The 14,977-nt window shown below is 37.7% G+C and overlaps 2 protein-coding genes across 3 annotated transcripts in view; both read left to right on the top strand.

Annotated features, from left to right (window-relative positions):
- Positions 1-850, top strand: part of LOC141373876 (sterol carrier protein 2-like) — a 3,676-nt gene extending 2,826 nt beyond the window's left edge. Inside the window, exon 2 of the mRNA XM_073898994.1 lies at positions 27-850. Coding sequence (XP_073755095.1) covers positions 27-125 — 99 coding nt within the window. The 3' untranslated portion in view covers positions 126-850. The remainder of the gene's footprint in view (positions 1-26) is intronic.
- Positions 1-14,694, top strand: part of SKAP2 (src kinase associated phosphoprotein 2) — a 170,253-nt gene extending 155,559 nt beyond the window's left edge. The window contains exons 12-13 of one of the 2 annotated variants that reach the window (XM_025873066.2): positions 12,017-12,118; positions 12,480-14,694. In XM_025873066.2, the coding sequence (XP_025728851.1) occupies positions 12,017-12,109 (93 nt within the window). In that variant the 3' untranslated portion in view covers positions 12,110-12,118; positions 12,480-14,694. Of the gene's footprint in view, positions 1-12,016; positions 12,119-12,476 lie in introns of both variants that reach the window. The other variant, XM_025873067.2, reaches the window with a different exon arrangement.
- The last annotated feature ends 283 nt before the right edge of the window (positions 14,695-14,977 follow it).

The raw sequence follows: 14,977 nt of genomic DNA, 5'->3' as shown, positions 1-14,977 counted from the left end.
GGCCTTCTGGTAAAATGAATCCTCAGTCGGCCTTCTTTCAAGGCAAATTGAAAATTACTGGCAACATGGGTCTGGCTATGAAGTTACAAAATCTTCAGCTTCAGCCAGGCAAAGCTAAGCTGTGAAGAACTCCCTTTGCCTACCTTTGAAAATTAAGATGAGATAGATAGATACATATCCATATATTTCATTGTCCGAACTTATACGGAAACTACACATTGGCAAATAGTGTGAGATTTGTTTTTAAATGGGTGTGACCGGCCCTGTTTCTCCTAAGCTCTGGGTAGACAGGGCCCGATGGTGTATTACTGCTTGCTGAATTGCATACAAAACTGTGCATTACAAAGTTCATGCGGTAATTATGGTTTGGGGTAAAACTTGAGTTTCAGAATAAAATCAGGAACAGCAAAATCTAAAAACTATGTAAACAAAAGCTCTCATTTTGCTTACAAAGTATATTTAAAGATCATTTTGCTGAAGATTCAACTTAAGTTTTCCTCTGGAGAACTAGGGGAGAAGCCGAATACCAGGAACTGGCCAGTAGTAATTACTGTTGTGAATTAATGTCCTTAATATATTTTCCATTAATAGTTTTTAAAATTCTGTACTGAGATGTTTAAAAAAAAAGACTTAAATTTTGCTTTTCATGCCATCAAAATGGTCTTTTTTTTCCCAAATCAAAATAAACCTGATCAGAGCTTGGAGGGGACAAATCTACAGCTGAACGCAGGCCTATTCTTAAAATAAAAATGTTTTTAAAATGACTTTCCTTCTTGAAAAAAATCAGTGTATTGGTCGTAAAACGCTGTTGTTAAAAAAATTGAACAAATAAAGGTTGCTTTGAGATGCACAGTTTTCACAGTATCTATCTGTAAAGCTCTCAGTCCTTTCTTCTCATTTTCCTTTTCTGTATAAGTTTAGTTTAATTATCCACATTTGATTTATCTTTCTTCCTGTTTTTTTTCTAATGCTAATGTTATTTCTTATAACTCAGTAAGATACGGGATAAAATAATGCTTTTGGAAGAATGTTTAATAGAAAATTAAAATAGCTCTTCCTGAAAAAAAAAAATACCAGTATTTATCCAGTGGTGGACCTGGTAGAATCAACCAGGTAGATCTTGGTGAGGGTAAAAAGAAAGGACACTTAGCTCTCCCTTGATGGGATGTGGACAAATTCTGGGCCATTATTCGATATCTTGGCTATCGGTTTTCAGGTTGCTTTGGGAGTCAGTATATGTTTGTGAAGATTCTTGCTTCTGCAATTTTGGGGGGATGGTTTCAGATAAGAATCTCTGGAGACTGTAATAAATTTTTTATAGGCTTAGTCTCCCAGTTTTTATCAAAACTTTGGCCAAAATAGACCATAAATTAATATCATAAATTCACTTAATATGTGAATGACAGCAATTTGAATGTTTAATACTACTGTAAATTCGGAACTCAAGGTCCTTAGAGTGAAAAATTGCTCAAAAGGACATGTTTCTAGATCAAGGTAGAGAGACAGATTTTTTTAAAAAGAACAATTAGTGTAGAAGCCACTAGCATTGTTGTAAGTTTAGAAATCTGTTTCATCTTTCTCAGAGTTACATTAGGTTTTATGGTGATAGAATGAAATTTTACCATTTTAATTTATTTTTTACACCATCTAGTGGCTCAGAATGAGTGGTGCAGGTAATTACAGCTAATGTGCACAATCAAAATGATGTCATAAATTCAACTTTAAATCCAGCTATGGATTATTACTTTCCTAGCTCATGTTAATAAAGTATTAGCATTAATCATAAATTTTTTCATCATTCTGAATTAAATGTAAACATTGCATACATAAAGAAGAATACATTTTAAAGGCGTCTTAATACAATATTTGTAGAGGCGTAAAAAATGTGTACTTTGTAGAGAAATTAATGTCACAACTTTTCTAATAAATAATGTCATTTAGAAGATTTTAAAGAAATATGACTGGGGCACCTGGGTGGCACAGTTGGTTGAGCGTCTGACTCTTGTTTTTGGCTCAAGTCATGATCTTGGGGTTGTAGGATCAGGCCTGAGTCTGGCTTCACGCTCAGCTCAGAGTCTGCCAAAGTTTCTCTCTCCCTCTCCTTCTGCCCCTCCCCATGTGTGCACTCTCTCTCTCAAATAAATAAATCTTAAAAAAAAATACAACTTTCTTTTCAAAATTAACTGAGCTACATTTTGCAATATTTAATTACCACTGATCTAACTTACCTTCTAGAAGGTTGTCATTGCTGAAGATACTCTTAAAAAAGGCAACAGAAGATAGTTTAAGAAAAATACATTTAAGTATAAACAAAATTTAGATAAATCAAGGGCTAAAAATGGTGTGCATTATAATAAAGAGGGTCTTAATTTTGTAAGTGAAATGACAGAAAAAGATTGAACTGGTTTGACGATTGGGCTGTCTTCATTAAAATTCACTATAGAAATATAGTTTGGGGTTTTTTTTTAAAGATTTTATTTATTTATTTGACAGAGAGCACAGGTAGGCAGAGAGGCAGGCAGAGGGAGAGGGAGAAGCAGACTCCCCGCTGAGCAGGGAGCCCGACGCGGAGCTCGATCCCAGGACCCCGGCATCATGACCTGAGCCGAAGGCAGACACTTAACCAACTGAGCCGCCCAGGCACCCCGAAATATAGTTTGGTTTTAAAAATCAGTCCTCTCTCTGTTTTTGCAAGGAAGCCTTGATGGGGTGTCAGCTGTGCTCAGTCAGCCTGGGGATGATTTATTTATTTCAGGCCTCTTTTGAGAGTTATACAAATCTTAGCCTTTAAAAAAAATTTTTTTTAGTGAAAATCCAATGTTGCAATAAAGAAGAGTAAGCAGATAACCTGCCCTGCCCCCTTCCCTTTGTAACATTTTGCACTTAGCAGCTGTCATGTGACCCCTGGCTGAGCTAGCCTCTCTTTCAAAGTGTCTGGCATTTTCTAAGCTTTAACCTTTGAAGCTCACTAATAATAAATTTAAGTACTGCTTACCTAAAAAGGAGAGCCAGTAACTTTTTGCATATAGTTCCTTTCACATAGGCTCACTGCTGTTTTTTATGTATTAAAACGTTATGTACTTTCGTAGTTCAGCGGAGATTGAGGAAATTTTTTTTCTCCCCTAAAACAATGGGGCACATTTACAGGAATGGATGAAAGTGGAATTTGTAATTTTAATGAGACCTGTGTTGTTAGTGAATTAATTCTGAAACACACAGCCCGATTTCTGATTAATTTGATGGGGGAAAATCATATTTGAGGTAAAAATATCTTTTTTTTTAAAGGAATCAGTTTGTTTAAAATTGTGTCAAATTCCATTACTAGGTTACATTTCACTTTTATTACCACCTTAAACATGGACATAATATCCTAGTTAATAGTATTTTCGTAGAAGTATGTTTATGAAATTTTAGAATTTTAATAGCAGGATCCAGGTTATATAACTATAGGCATATTCCATTGCCCTGCATACCTCTTTGGTTATGTCATTTTACTTGCTGTTCTGGATTTACACCCTTTATTAGTTTATCTTTCAATCTGTACTCATCGGTAAATTGCTAACCACATTCCTATTCTTACTTTTAAAGCAATGAATTATTTTTAGAGACTTAATGACAGGGGAGCTATGCTTCAGCAGGAAAGAAGCACGCTACTTCGTCTGGTAGTAATAGAAAAACAAGAAAGTTAAGAGTCCTGGAATATTTTATCTAGTCTAGGACACGTGTGAATCAAGCACTGCAGCTTTTTGAGAAATTTCTTATTAAGTCAAAAACAGGAAATATAGGATGACGGTGTTCACTAATGTGCAGTAAAGGGGCATTTTTTTTTTTTTTTTTTTTAGTGTGTATTGGCTGGAGGTTCAAGCATTGCCTCTCTTTATATCTGTTTGTGACTTTTTTCAGTGATTGGTGAATTGTGACTGTCACTGACCATTTGTTTCTCATTGTGAAAATGGACAGATTCCATTCCTCGGGCTTTTCTGGCTTCAAACCTCCTAGAGAAGGAAAGTAAAATGAAAGTCCTGCCGAGCTCTACTGGCAGAGTTACTTTTCAGGTCTCTTAGTTTTTCCTTTGTGACCATCTGACCCAGTGTGCCACAAATAGCATGAGCAACTGCTGAGTAGTAACTAGGACATCTCAATATAGGACATATGTGGATGCTAAGCTAGGTCCCAAAGTGTTATTCTATCTTCCAGCCTTTGGGGAAGGTAGAAGGAGTTTTCTGTGCTTGTGACTGCATTTGTGTGGGTCTGATGGCATTTCGTTTCCATGCTGTCAGTATGGGAACGTCCTGGGTACAATGGTTCATACCAGGCAGACCTACTGCTCAGTACCCCCCTCCCCCTCCCGAGAAGATGTTCTGGCTCAGCTATGGGGCTCCTCCTGTTATCTATGCATGAACATGTCCCAGGACTTCCCTCTTTTCTCTTACATGAAATGGAATGAGCATTTCAGGAAAATGTTGACAGCTGAAAGGGGAAGGTGATTCTGGGAGTCAGGCTGGAAGGCTCAGCCCCTGCAGTGGCTCAAGAGGTCAAGGATAAGCCAGAAAGCGGTGTCAGAGATGCAGGCAGAATGGAAATGGCAGTGAGGGGTGGCTACAGGCTGCAAGCCTGTGTGGTTTCATTCTGCATGGAATAACCCAGAAGCAGAACAAAACGACTCTAAAGACAGCATGATGTTCATAATGTTTTTTAAAATCTGAAATTGAAAAGTCCATGATCTCTTATGCCCTTCTGTCCCCCACCCCAAAAACTCAGGAACCCCCTTAATGTATGTATAGCAGCGTTTACTCCTTTGAGATGTCTCCGTCCTCATCCCTTTAAAGGCCAGATTCCTTTTGGAAGGGCAGGGTGGAGAACTGCTCGTAATAATCAGATTGCCTTTCAGGGCAGCCCAACATACACTTTTCGTTGCCCTGGTATTTTGCTATATAATTAGTGGGAAGAGAGAGGGAGGAAATGAAAAAGGGTTGGTTGCATACCTGCAGTGTCCTTTTCTAGGCACTTGATATGCTTTCACTCATCCGATCGTAAGATAACCCTATGAAGTCTCTGGTGTGATAATTTTCCAGATGAGAAAACTGATGCTCAGCAAGGTTATTATGTAAATCACCTGAGGATACCAACTAGAAAGTACCTTCTTCTGGAATCAGAGCAGATCTGACCCTAGAGCTTTCACTCTTTCTACTTTGCTACGCCTACATGGGGACTAGGAGTATCGATTTCTCTCTCTTGACCCTGAACTCTTTGAGGTAGACACTGTGTCTTAAGTATTGTTGGATCCCCAATACCTAATATCATAGCAGATATATGTTAATATGTGTTTGTGAAAATACGGGTAAAAATGGGAAATAATCCTGAATGCTTAAAAGAAGTTAGAATGTTGGAGTCATAGAGTTAGGGGAACCTTAGTGCTCACCGTTTGCTTTATAGGTGAGGAAATCTCAAGGCTCAACATAATTGGGGAAAATAAATAAAAGATGCAAGGAGAAAAAGACTACCCCTGTGGAGACTTTAAAAGACTAGAGTTTGGGCACTTGAACTTCCAGTTCAGCCCTGAGCTTCTCAGCAGCCAACTACAAAAGGGGTAAGAATCCAAATGCAAATAATGAGACTTACTGATTTATGTTAAGTGGATTGTTGTGGAGTCTCAAAGAGTGCTGGAAATAGAAACCCCAAAAAATCATCCCCAAAGAACTTGGGGATTGCCCAAGGTTGCATATCTAGTTAGTAACAGAACTGGCATAAGACTCTGGAACTTCCAGGGGCGCCTGGGTGGCTCAGTCCATTAAGCGTCTGCCTTCGGCTCAGGTCATGGTCCCAGAGTCTTGGGATCGAGCCCTGCATCAGGCTCCCTGCTCGGCGGGAAGCCCTGCTTCTCCCTCTCCCCCCCCCCCCCGCTTGTGTTCCCGCTCTTGCCATCTCTCTGTCAAATAAATAAATAAAATCTTAAAAAAAAAGATTCTGGAACTTCTGGGAAAATAATCACAAGAACAATGAGGAGCTGAAAACCCAGTAGATTTTCCTTTACACCTGCCACCCTGTTTCCACCTTTACAAGGTTCTGTCTTCACCTCTTCGGTACATACAGTAAATTCACCTGAATTCAGTTCTTCAAAGAACTGGGATTATCTGGTACCAGTTGTGCCGGGGACTGATACCTTTCTTTCTGCAGATGGGATTTGAACTCTTCAGACAAGGTGTCCTATGCAGTGCATTAGGAGACATGGTGGACAGCAGCCTGCCCCCAGTAGGAACAACATACTTCGGATTGTGAAGCTAAACACACTTCAGAACAAACTTTGTTTAGTCATTGCTAAAATTCTTCACATATGTCTGATAGACACAAAGGAAAAGATACACCTTTTGGAAATTACACTTCTTAAGAAAATATTTAGGATTGTCAACTGGTGCATCATCCAAAAATCAAGACAGAGTATGCTTCCTCACCCAGTCCATTTATTGAACGCCTTTTATCCATCTGCTGTGGGGGGCATACGGATCAAGTGTAAGACAGTGCCCTAATCTCAGTGAGTTTGTACTGTATTTTCAGTGAAGGGACAAAACTAACATACATAAAATCCACTGAGGAATAAATGCTCAGCTTGAAATGAGAGATGTAAGTGCAGATTAAATAATTTGGAGGCCAATGCATGACAGCTGGGTAACTTGAGTCAGGTCATAGTTACTGGTTAGGATTTGGGTGAGGGAGGGGAGCCATTCCCTGGGGAGGAAGGCACCATGTGCAGAGGTGGGAAGGAGTGTAGCGTGGAAGATTGGACCGTGTGGACCAGAGCAGTGAGAGAACGTTGCTAGCAAGTGGGGGAGAGATCCGAGCAGAGGAATTTACAGTTACTGTACTCGGGAGCTGGGGTAAGTGCCTGAGCCATGCTTGCAATGGACACGGGTGGTTTCTGGGAAGAAGAGTGAAGCCAACTTGATGATGCAGTAACCCGGGGTCAGGCGGTGAAGGGCTGGAGCAGAGTGGCGACAGTTGGAATAGACAGGTGGATGAGCCTGAGAACCGTTAACGGAGTCTCCTACTGGTTAGTGAAATACACCGAGTACCAAGGCCACTTTCTACTGAATATGATTCGATCTTTTCTTTGCCTGCCATCAGTCTGAATAGCAGTCTGAATCATCAGACCGAATAGCAGTTTTTGCTGTGCGGTATTATAAATGTGGATTGTGTAGAAACTTGAGTTAAATGTGTCTTCACTCTGGAATATAAACTAGAATTTGTTATAATAACTGAATTCTTACTATCAGCTTCCTTGCTTGTCCTTTGTCTTTCTTGCTTGCAAAATGGAGCGCACAGTACAGAGAGGAAAAAAATAGTAATTCTTCGAATTAGCGTAACTCAAAGTCACACCTGCACAGTGAATTATAAAGTAATGAGGTTGATTTCCATAAGCCGCTAAGAGACTCAGTGTCTTAAAGCAGGTTCATGGAGGATGGTGTTCAGACATCATGGAGGACCTTAGAGAGGATTAGTGTCGATTTCCTCATTTATCAGCTCAGGAGACGAAGATTCAAGGCGTTAATATGTAGATAATAATAGTAAAACACTGGGGTTGTCAGGTTGCTGTTGTGCATTTTCAGGGATGAAATGACAGGTATGAGAAATGAAGGGAATCTTACAAAGTTTCTAGTTGGAGATAGTAAAAAGGAAGAGATTGAAGAGGTAGGCTTGAAGAAAGGATTTCTGTATTTTAAATAGGTATCTAGTTTTCATACTACCACAGTGTTTATGAAAAATTGAGACTATCACAGTGAATACTTGGAAAACAATGGTCAAGTCCACTGGTTATGAAACTCAGTGCATTTTATATTTTGTGAATAAAATTAACTTCATTTCTGCAAAAGGGTAGTATGTTTCAAAGCACGGATACATGTTTGGAGAAAGGACAGGTAGTCTTTCCACCTTTCTAACACCTGTTGCATTCAGACAGGTTGGTAACTAGTTTCTGGAAGGGGTAGTACATATCAGGAAATTTTTTTAAGTGTTTCAGGTTTCTCTTAAGGCAACATTCTTTTACCCACAGTTTGCAGAAAGTGGAGTAACACACTTGAGAAATGAGAATCATGGTGCTGAGAAGGATTCCAGTGAATGTCGGGGCCTTACACTGGCAGAGAGCAAAGATGTAGTGAATGAGGAAACATGGACATATGTTTAGGTGTTGTGCTGGTTTCACATGATCAGGGCTCGTCCTTTCTCCCTGCCCCAGTTACATAATCGCTTGCATTTATTGCCTAGTAACTATTAGCTGAGGCCGAAAATTTTACTACAAAATAAAACAAATAAAAACTATTTTAATGGCAGGAAAATTGAAAACAGAGGAGTTAGAGCACAACAGTGCCGTACCACTTTCCGATTATTTTCTCGGATTATTGGGCAAGTTTGGCTTTTTTTTTTTGCTTCTTTGACTGCCACATTACATTTTGCCTGGAAGCCATCCATTTTGCAGATATTGAATTTCTTTTGAGTATTATTTTTATACAATAAGCATCACTACACCTCTGGATCTTGATAGCATTACTACGGGAGGAGAAAGAAGCTTTGTATTAGTAATTACCTAACATTGTCAGAAGCTGACTGCAGGCCTCTTTCTAGTGATAACAGAATAACCACATAATGTAGCTTTATAGCACATGATTAATAGAAAATAATTACACGTCCTACAAAGGGATGCAATATTTCTTATAAATTGACTGGAATGGTTTCCTGTAGATTAAAGGACTCTTCATTATTTTATCAGTCCTCCCGAAGCACAGTCACTTGCCTGTGTTAGCGTTTTAGTTGATGTTAAGAGCCGAGTAGGGTGAAGGATACCAGATGGCAGACCTTCTTGTACCTGAGATCTCTTGTGCCATAAAGATGACATGATGCTTCCTAACCTTTCAGAGATTTAGATGGCAGCCTGGTATGGTTTTGTCTCTTTGTTTTTTTGTTTAATAACAAGATAAGGCTTGAGGACTGTTTATCTTTTTTTTTTTTTTAATGACCCACCTGTGACTTTTAGAACAATACTATAATTAGTATGTGGACGGTAAGGAAACACTGTATGGATTGCATTATTTCCCACTGTAATATGTCATTTGCAATCACATTTATTTGGGCACAGGAAACAGGGAAGGCAAAGAGGCCGATTCTCGTCTTCAAAGGGAAAGCTTGTATGGTATTGAATCTTGAGGCTCAAGTTTAGAATACCGTGCTCCAAGAAGCATCTTCATTCCAATTTATAGGCTGCAAATGGTTTAATTGGGATTCATGTTGCTCAGGAGGCTCATACAGAGGATGGTAATGATAAAAGTAAAAGCTTCTGTGTTTGCAGTGTTGTCGACATACTCTAATGGCCGCAGTGTAAATCCATAAATTTGCCTCCTAGATTTTTACCTCACTCTATTTTATCTTACCTCTTAATTCCACACAGGAGTATTCGATGGAATTCTTTACAAATGTAAAGTAATAAACATTCTGATTTTTTACCCTTTTCTGATTTAAACCTGTGATATTTTAGAGTATTTTTATGAGCAAATTTCCTGTGCTCTTGAGTTATTTTAAATTAAGTGAAGCATTTAAGATTATTTTAGTCTGAAACTTTTATGTTTTCCTAGAATGTTACTTTTAAGGGATGTGTTTGCAGCTGAATAAGCTCCTCCCTCCTGTTTCCGACTGTCCTTTCTGTTTAATAAATCTTACCAGTGACCGTCAGGCAGAATTATCTCAAGTGTGAAGTATGTCATTGGTCCTTTGGTGAAATGATTCTTTGGAAATCAGTTTCTTAAATTTGGATGTCAGTGAGCTTTTTGAGAACAATAATATGCCCTTCTTTGAGAGTACAGATTATAACCAAAGCGGAATATTATAAAGTGATGTGAGCATTATTTAAGCCTCGAGCCCCAGATTGAGGGCTGTTCTTGGAAAGCAGATTTGGGTCTTCATATGCCCTCACACTGAGTGTGTTCTGTCTGCCTGTTGGGGGCGGGGGGCAGTTCCTTTACTCTTTACAAATAATCAATTTTTTGAAAAATGTTAGACTGGCATTGGTTAAGAGCTTTCATATCAGACTTACCCTGTTAACCATCCATTTTGAAATCTTACAGTGTAGGCCTTTTGCCTCAGGAAGGTTAAATACATTTGTTTTGTGAAGCATTAGGCCCTAATTGTATTCATTGCCTTAAAAATTGAAAAGAGCAGTTTTATTAGGTACCTATTAAGATATAATGGTTGCTAATCATAGCTTTCAGTTAAGTTGGTGTTTTCTTCTGATAAATAGATCCTACATAGATTATAGTCACCATCGCTGAGTTCAGGCATCAGACTATTTTCATCACGTAGATAGTTTTATCCACAAAAAAATTCACTCTAACATTGAACTTTTAAAACTTAAAATCTTGAGTCCTCTGCCTCATGAGCCAGAGCTGTGCCCTCATTAGAATAGGAAGTGTAAGGTTAGCCTGACCACCGCCCCCCCCCCAACCTTTCCTTCCACCTTATTCTTCCAATAAACCTGATTCTGGTACAACCCACTGTTTAAAAAGCACATATAGATTTTAACCTGGTATTCTCTCTATTGATAGACTACATATCAATACACACATGCTAACATTGCTACATTTGTATTGAGGAATTGTATGATTTTCCTTTCTGATGGTCAATAGCATATACTAATCAATACAGATGTTAAGTCTGTGCCAGTATGAACATTCCCTCCCCACATGTAACTCAATATGCATATGCACATTTATCTATGACTCAGATGTTGGAAAATCATAACCTATTGAATTACTTTGGGGATTGATTTTAAAAATTTATCTTATATGAAAAATTAAATTTGGGTCCTACAGTGCTTTTGCAGAGTATTGCTTTTGGAAGATATTATTCTTGAAACTTGTAATTCATTTTACTTTGTTTGTATCTCTCTAAACATAAATAAATTTGAGATAAAAATACATTAGTCAATCTGGCAGACATATGAGACCCGTTGCAGTGTGTTCACGATTCCTAAAGCAATGGTGCATCTGTCAATGGAGGCAAAGGGGAGAAATGCAGGTATAGGTTTATCTCACATTGCAAAGTAAATGCAAAAGTGACTCATCAATCACTCTTTTTTACAGCTAGATTAATATTTCGCCTTTATAACTTGAGATACTTTATTTCTTATTGATCTTCCACTGTAAGGGTGAACCTAACACCACCTTCAAATTCCTACCACCCATCCTTTATCTAATGTAGTTTTTGATTAGTGAAAGCTTAACAATAAGTGCCTTTGGGAAGCTTTTTAAAAGGAGCCTTTAAAAATTATCTCATAAAGCAAATATTTTTGGATATTATTAGTGTTTTCTTAGTCCCTCATTTATCTGTTTAAAATATCTATACTCACATATTAGATTTTTCTTAAGAAGGGGCATAGCTCTGCGTTCTAAATAATTTTCAGTCATACGAGTTTAACTAGGAATCAGTTTATTGTGAAAAAATAATTCTTTCCTTGCTAGATGATAAGTTTCTTGAAGGCCAAGATCATATCCTAAGGATCTTGGCTGTAACCTTATAGCAAGCATCTGGCACCGGTGTTTGCACAGAAAAGGTGTCTCCCCAGGCTGTGTGTGTGTGTGTGTGTGTGTGTGTGTGTGTGTGTGTGTGTGTGTGTGAGAGAGAGAGAGAGAGAGAGAGAGAGAGAGAGAGAGAGAGGGAGGGAGGGAGAAGGGAAATGGGCCTAGGGAGCTGACTTCTTCATGTAGTTCCATTTGCTAGGTTCTTATCCCAAGTGACTGTTTCTGTGTTCTATACAGAGTAATAAACAGGCTTTGTCTTATATGTTAATTTAAATCTTTGCCTAACAGCATTTTTAAGTGTCCAGAAACAAACAAAGAAAGATTAAAATGTTTCAATTTGCAGCTCAAGCTCTTGTAACTTTATAAAAATAAATAACATTTCTAAGAAGTTGCATATGAACAACAATGTACTTATACCAGTCTAAAGGTTAATATTGCATATTGTTTTCAATTAGGAATACAATAGATATGGCTGGTGGGTAGGAGAAATGAAGGGAGCCATTGGCTTGGTGCCGAAAGCCTACATAATGGAGATGTATGATATTTGAGAGTCCTGGGTAAGTACATTTTAATCCAATATTCTGTAATAGCTCATATGTTCTCTTGGTCTCTGCGTTATGAGTCTTTGCCTTTTAAAAAGTCTTTGTAGTTTTCTGATAGCACAAAGATCATGCTCCCACATCATCTTCTTCTTTTTTTTAAAAAATCTAGTTTAATTTTTAAAATAACTTCATAGAATTTACCTTGGAAATAGATTATTTAGAGAAAGTCCCTTTGCTAATAACAGGATGTTTTCCCAAACCTTCTCCTCTTGAGTAAAATACCACTCTTTCTGGCCTTTCTGAGGAGCTGAATTGACAAAATGTTGAGTAAATATTCATTTTTCCTTGCCTAAAAGTGTATTTTTTTTCTAAGCAGGAAAAATCAACATTTCACCTGAAGAAAAAAAATTCAGATGCAGCTTTCCCTTTCTACCTACAAAAAACGAAGATTCTCCTGCTGGTCTGGTAAATGCTTTGGATTTAGAATCATCTTGAGAGCATGAGTGGCAGCTGAAAACCTTTTTGTGTTTTGTTGAACATTTGTCTTTTATTTTATGCATTCATTATAATATTCCTCTGATATAAAATTAAATAAAGAATACTAATGTAAATTAGAGGCAAGCAGTAAAGTTGTACCTGTTGCTGTTTTGCGAAGAAGTAAATACAGTTTTTATTTACTCATTTGATTTGTGTGAAGAATTCAGCCCGATTTTATATGTACCTCACAGTCACTGCTGCTTTCAGTAGGAGTTGTAATTTCTCTTCAGAGTGCATGTCAATTGCATATTAGAATGTGATATATAATTTCATGGAAATTTTAATTGAATATATCATGCAAGCTTTTGGTAGATCCTATCTAAAGAATGTGGCTTTGTTAAAACTTTGTAGACGATCGATCATAGTACTGATTTTTCACACAACAGTGACATGTTTTCATGAAAGAATTTTTACTGATTTTTACTTCATGTTAAAGAAAGCCACAGGAAAGAAAGAATGACAGAATTGCAGATGGTAGCGTGCTGGTCCCCGGGACACACGTGTAGCCCAGAACCACGGTGTGTGCGAAACCCTTTATCAGTAACAAACAGCCCGGTTCAGTGATGGGCTGGCCAACATTTTCCACCACAGTTTTGTTTAAATTTAATAAAATAAAAAATTCATAAAACAGCCCCTTCTGCATCATACAGCAGCATAAAGAATCTCAGTGTATTCTCAAAGTAAGAAGATCTAATGGAGCGCTGTCTTATCCTGCCTGATCATTGCTGGGCTATTAAAGTCCCACCACAAAATAAAATACAATAAGATAAAATAAAGTCCAACCACAATAAATAAATAAATAAATAAAATAAAGTCCCACCACAAAATAGTAGAACTCCAGAGGTGAGTTTCCTCTGTGCTTCTCAGAGCAATGAAAAGAAAAGGAAGGGCTCAGAGGGGACAGCCTAGTAATCATGGTGGGACCATACACCAACAGGTGAGTGGAAAGGTAGTGTGAGTCTGACTTTGGAGGAATATGCTATGCTGCCTGAGCAAGCTTTGTGCAATTATAACATTACCTTTTCATGTATATTTGAAATCAAAGGGACTGTAAGTGCTGATGAGGTATCTGTGGCCTTGATATATATACATATAAATGCACTGCTGATTGGATCATTATAGGTTCACCTAATATTGAATTAGTGGGTACTACCTTTGTTGAACTTTCCAGATCTTTGCTTTATAAAGATTCTAGCTGTGAACGTACTGATAATATTTAACCCCCCCTTATTTATAGAAAACTATAAGCAATATTTCAGAACTTATATTTTACCATTGTCTTCTTAATACTGTGATCATCAGAGTTCAAACGTAATGAAATAGATTTTTTTTAGCTTTCGGGATCGTGGGTAAACTCTAGTTTACGTAAATTAGACATTGTCAAGTTAAAGCTTTCAGAAATTAATTTGTATACTCGTTAATCTTTTCCTAATAGAGAGCCGTTAGGGTCGATTGAAATCATCTTGACGAAAGTGAGACAACTGGAGATCGATTTAGTGGCCTTTTTTTTTCAAAGTCTGAGAGATTGAAAAGCAAAAAGCAGTTGTGGGTTTCCCCTGCACATATAGTCTTCGGTTATGGATACAGGTTTCAGGCTTCTGCTTTAAGTGAAGATTTCAGTGCTGGGCCAGTAGGTGGCAGCAACTTTTCATTGCATACCCAACCCCTGGGCAACCCCTCCCCCACTCAGGCACAAACTTGAGCAGAATGTAAAGCATGTAAGATTTTTGCCTCCTTTTACAGTTAATCCAGGAGAGGGAGTCCTTTGCCAACTGATGACCAACAATTCCAAGCCAGATAGTCTCTGTGAATGGTGACAATACAGATATAAAGTGTTACTTCTGTCCAGAGCTCCTCTGGCCTTTGTTCTTGTTTAACTTGAATATAGGTGGGAGATAAGAAAGGAAACAAAAGATTTAAAATGAGAGTGACGGGAAAAATAATCATTACTTTCAACTCCTGACTACTTTATATTCATTTGGCGAAATCATTTGTATACTACCAGGGAGAAAGTTTTCTTTACACCCTTGACAATATATCACACTCTCTTCAAGATCATAATAATATCATTAATGTGCATTTAAACAACATGGCTTGTTAGAAAATATGCTAATTGCTATGTTCTCATTATGTTTGCTTAGCTTTTATTTGTTTTTCTATGAACAGTTAGAGAGCTAATTTTTTTCAAAGGTGATTGTAAGTCATATTTTATATAGCATTTTGCTTGATTATTTGCTCTGTACTGAATTTGTACTCTATTGCCATTAGATCTTACAATAATGTTCCACTCTGCAAATTTTTAAGGTTCAAATAAAGTTTAATTGTTTGCAAACTGTT

This window comes from Callorhinus ursinus, unplaced genomic scaffold (assembly GCF_003265705.2).
Source record: "Callorhinus ursinus isolate GAN/ISIS: 27379988/994484 unplaced genomic scaffold, GSC_fseal_2.0 scaffold12, whole genome shotgun sequence".
In the NCBI taxonomy this organism is placed as follows: domain Eukaryota; kingdom Metazoa; phylum Chordata; class Mammalia; order Carnivora; family Otariidae; genus Callorhinus; species Callorhinus ursinus.
The sequence above is the reverse complement of the archived record's forward strand: the minus strand, read 5'-3'. Positions and strand labels throughout refer to the sequence as shown.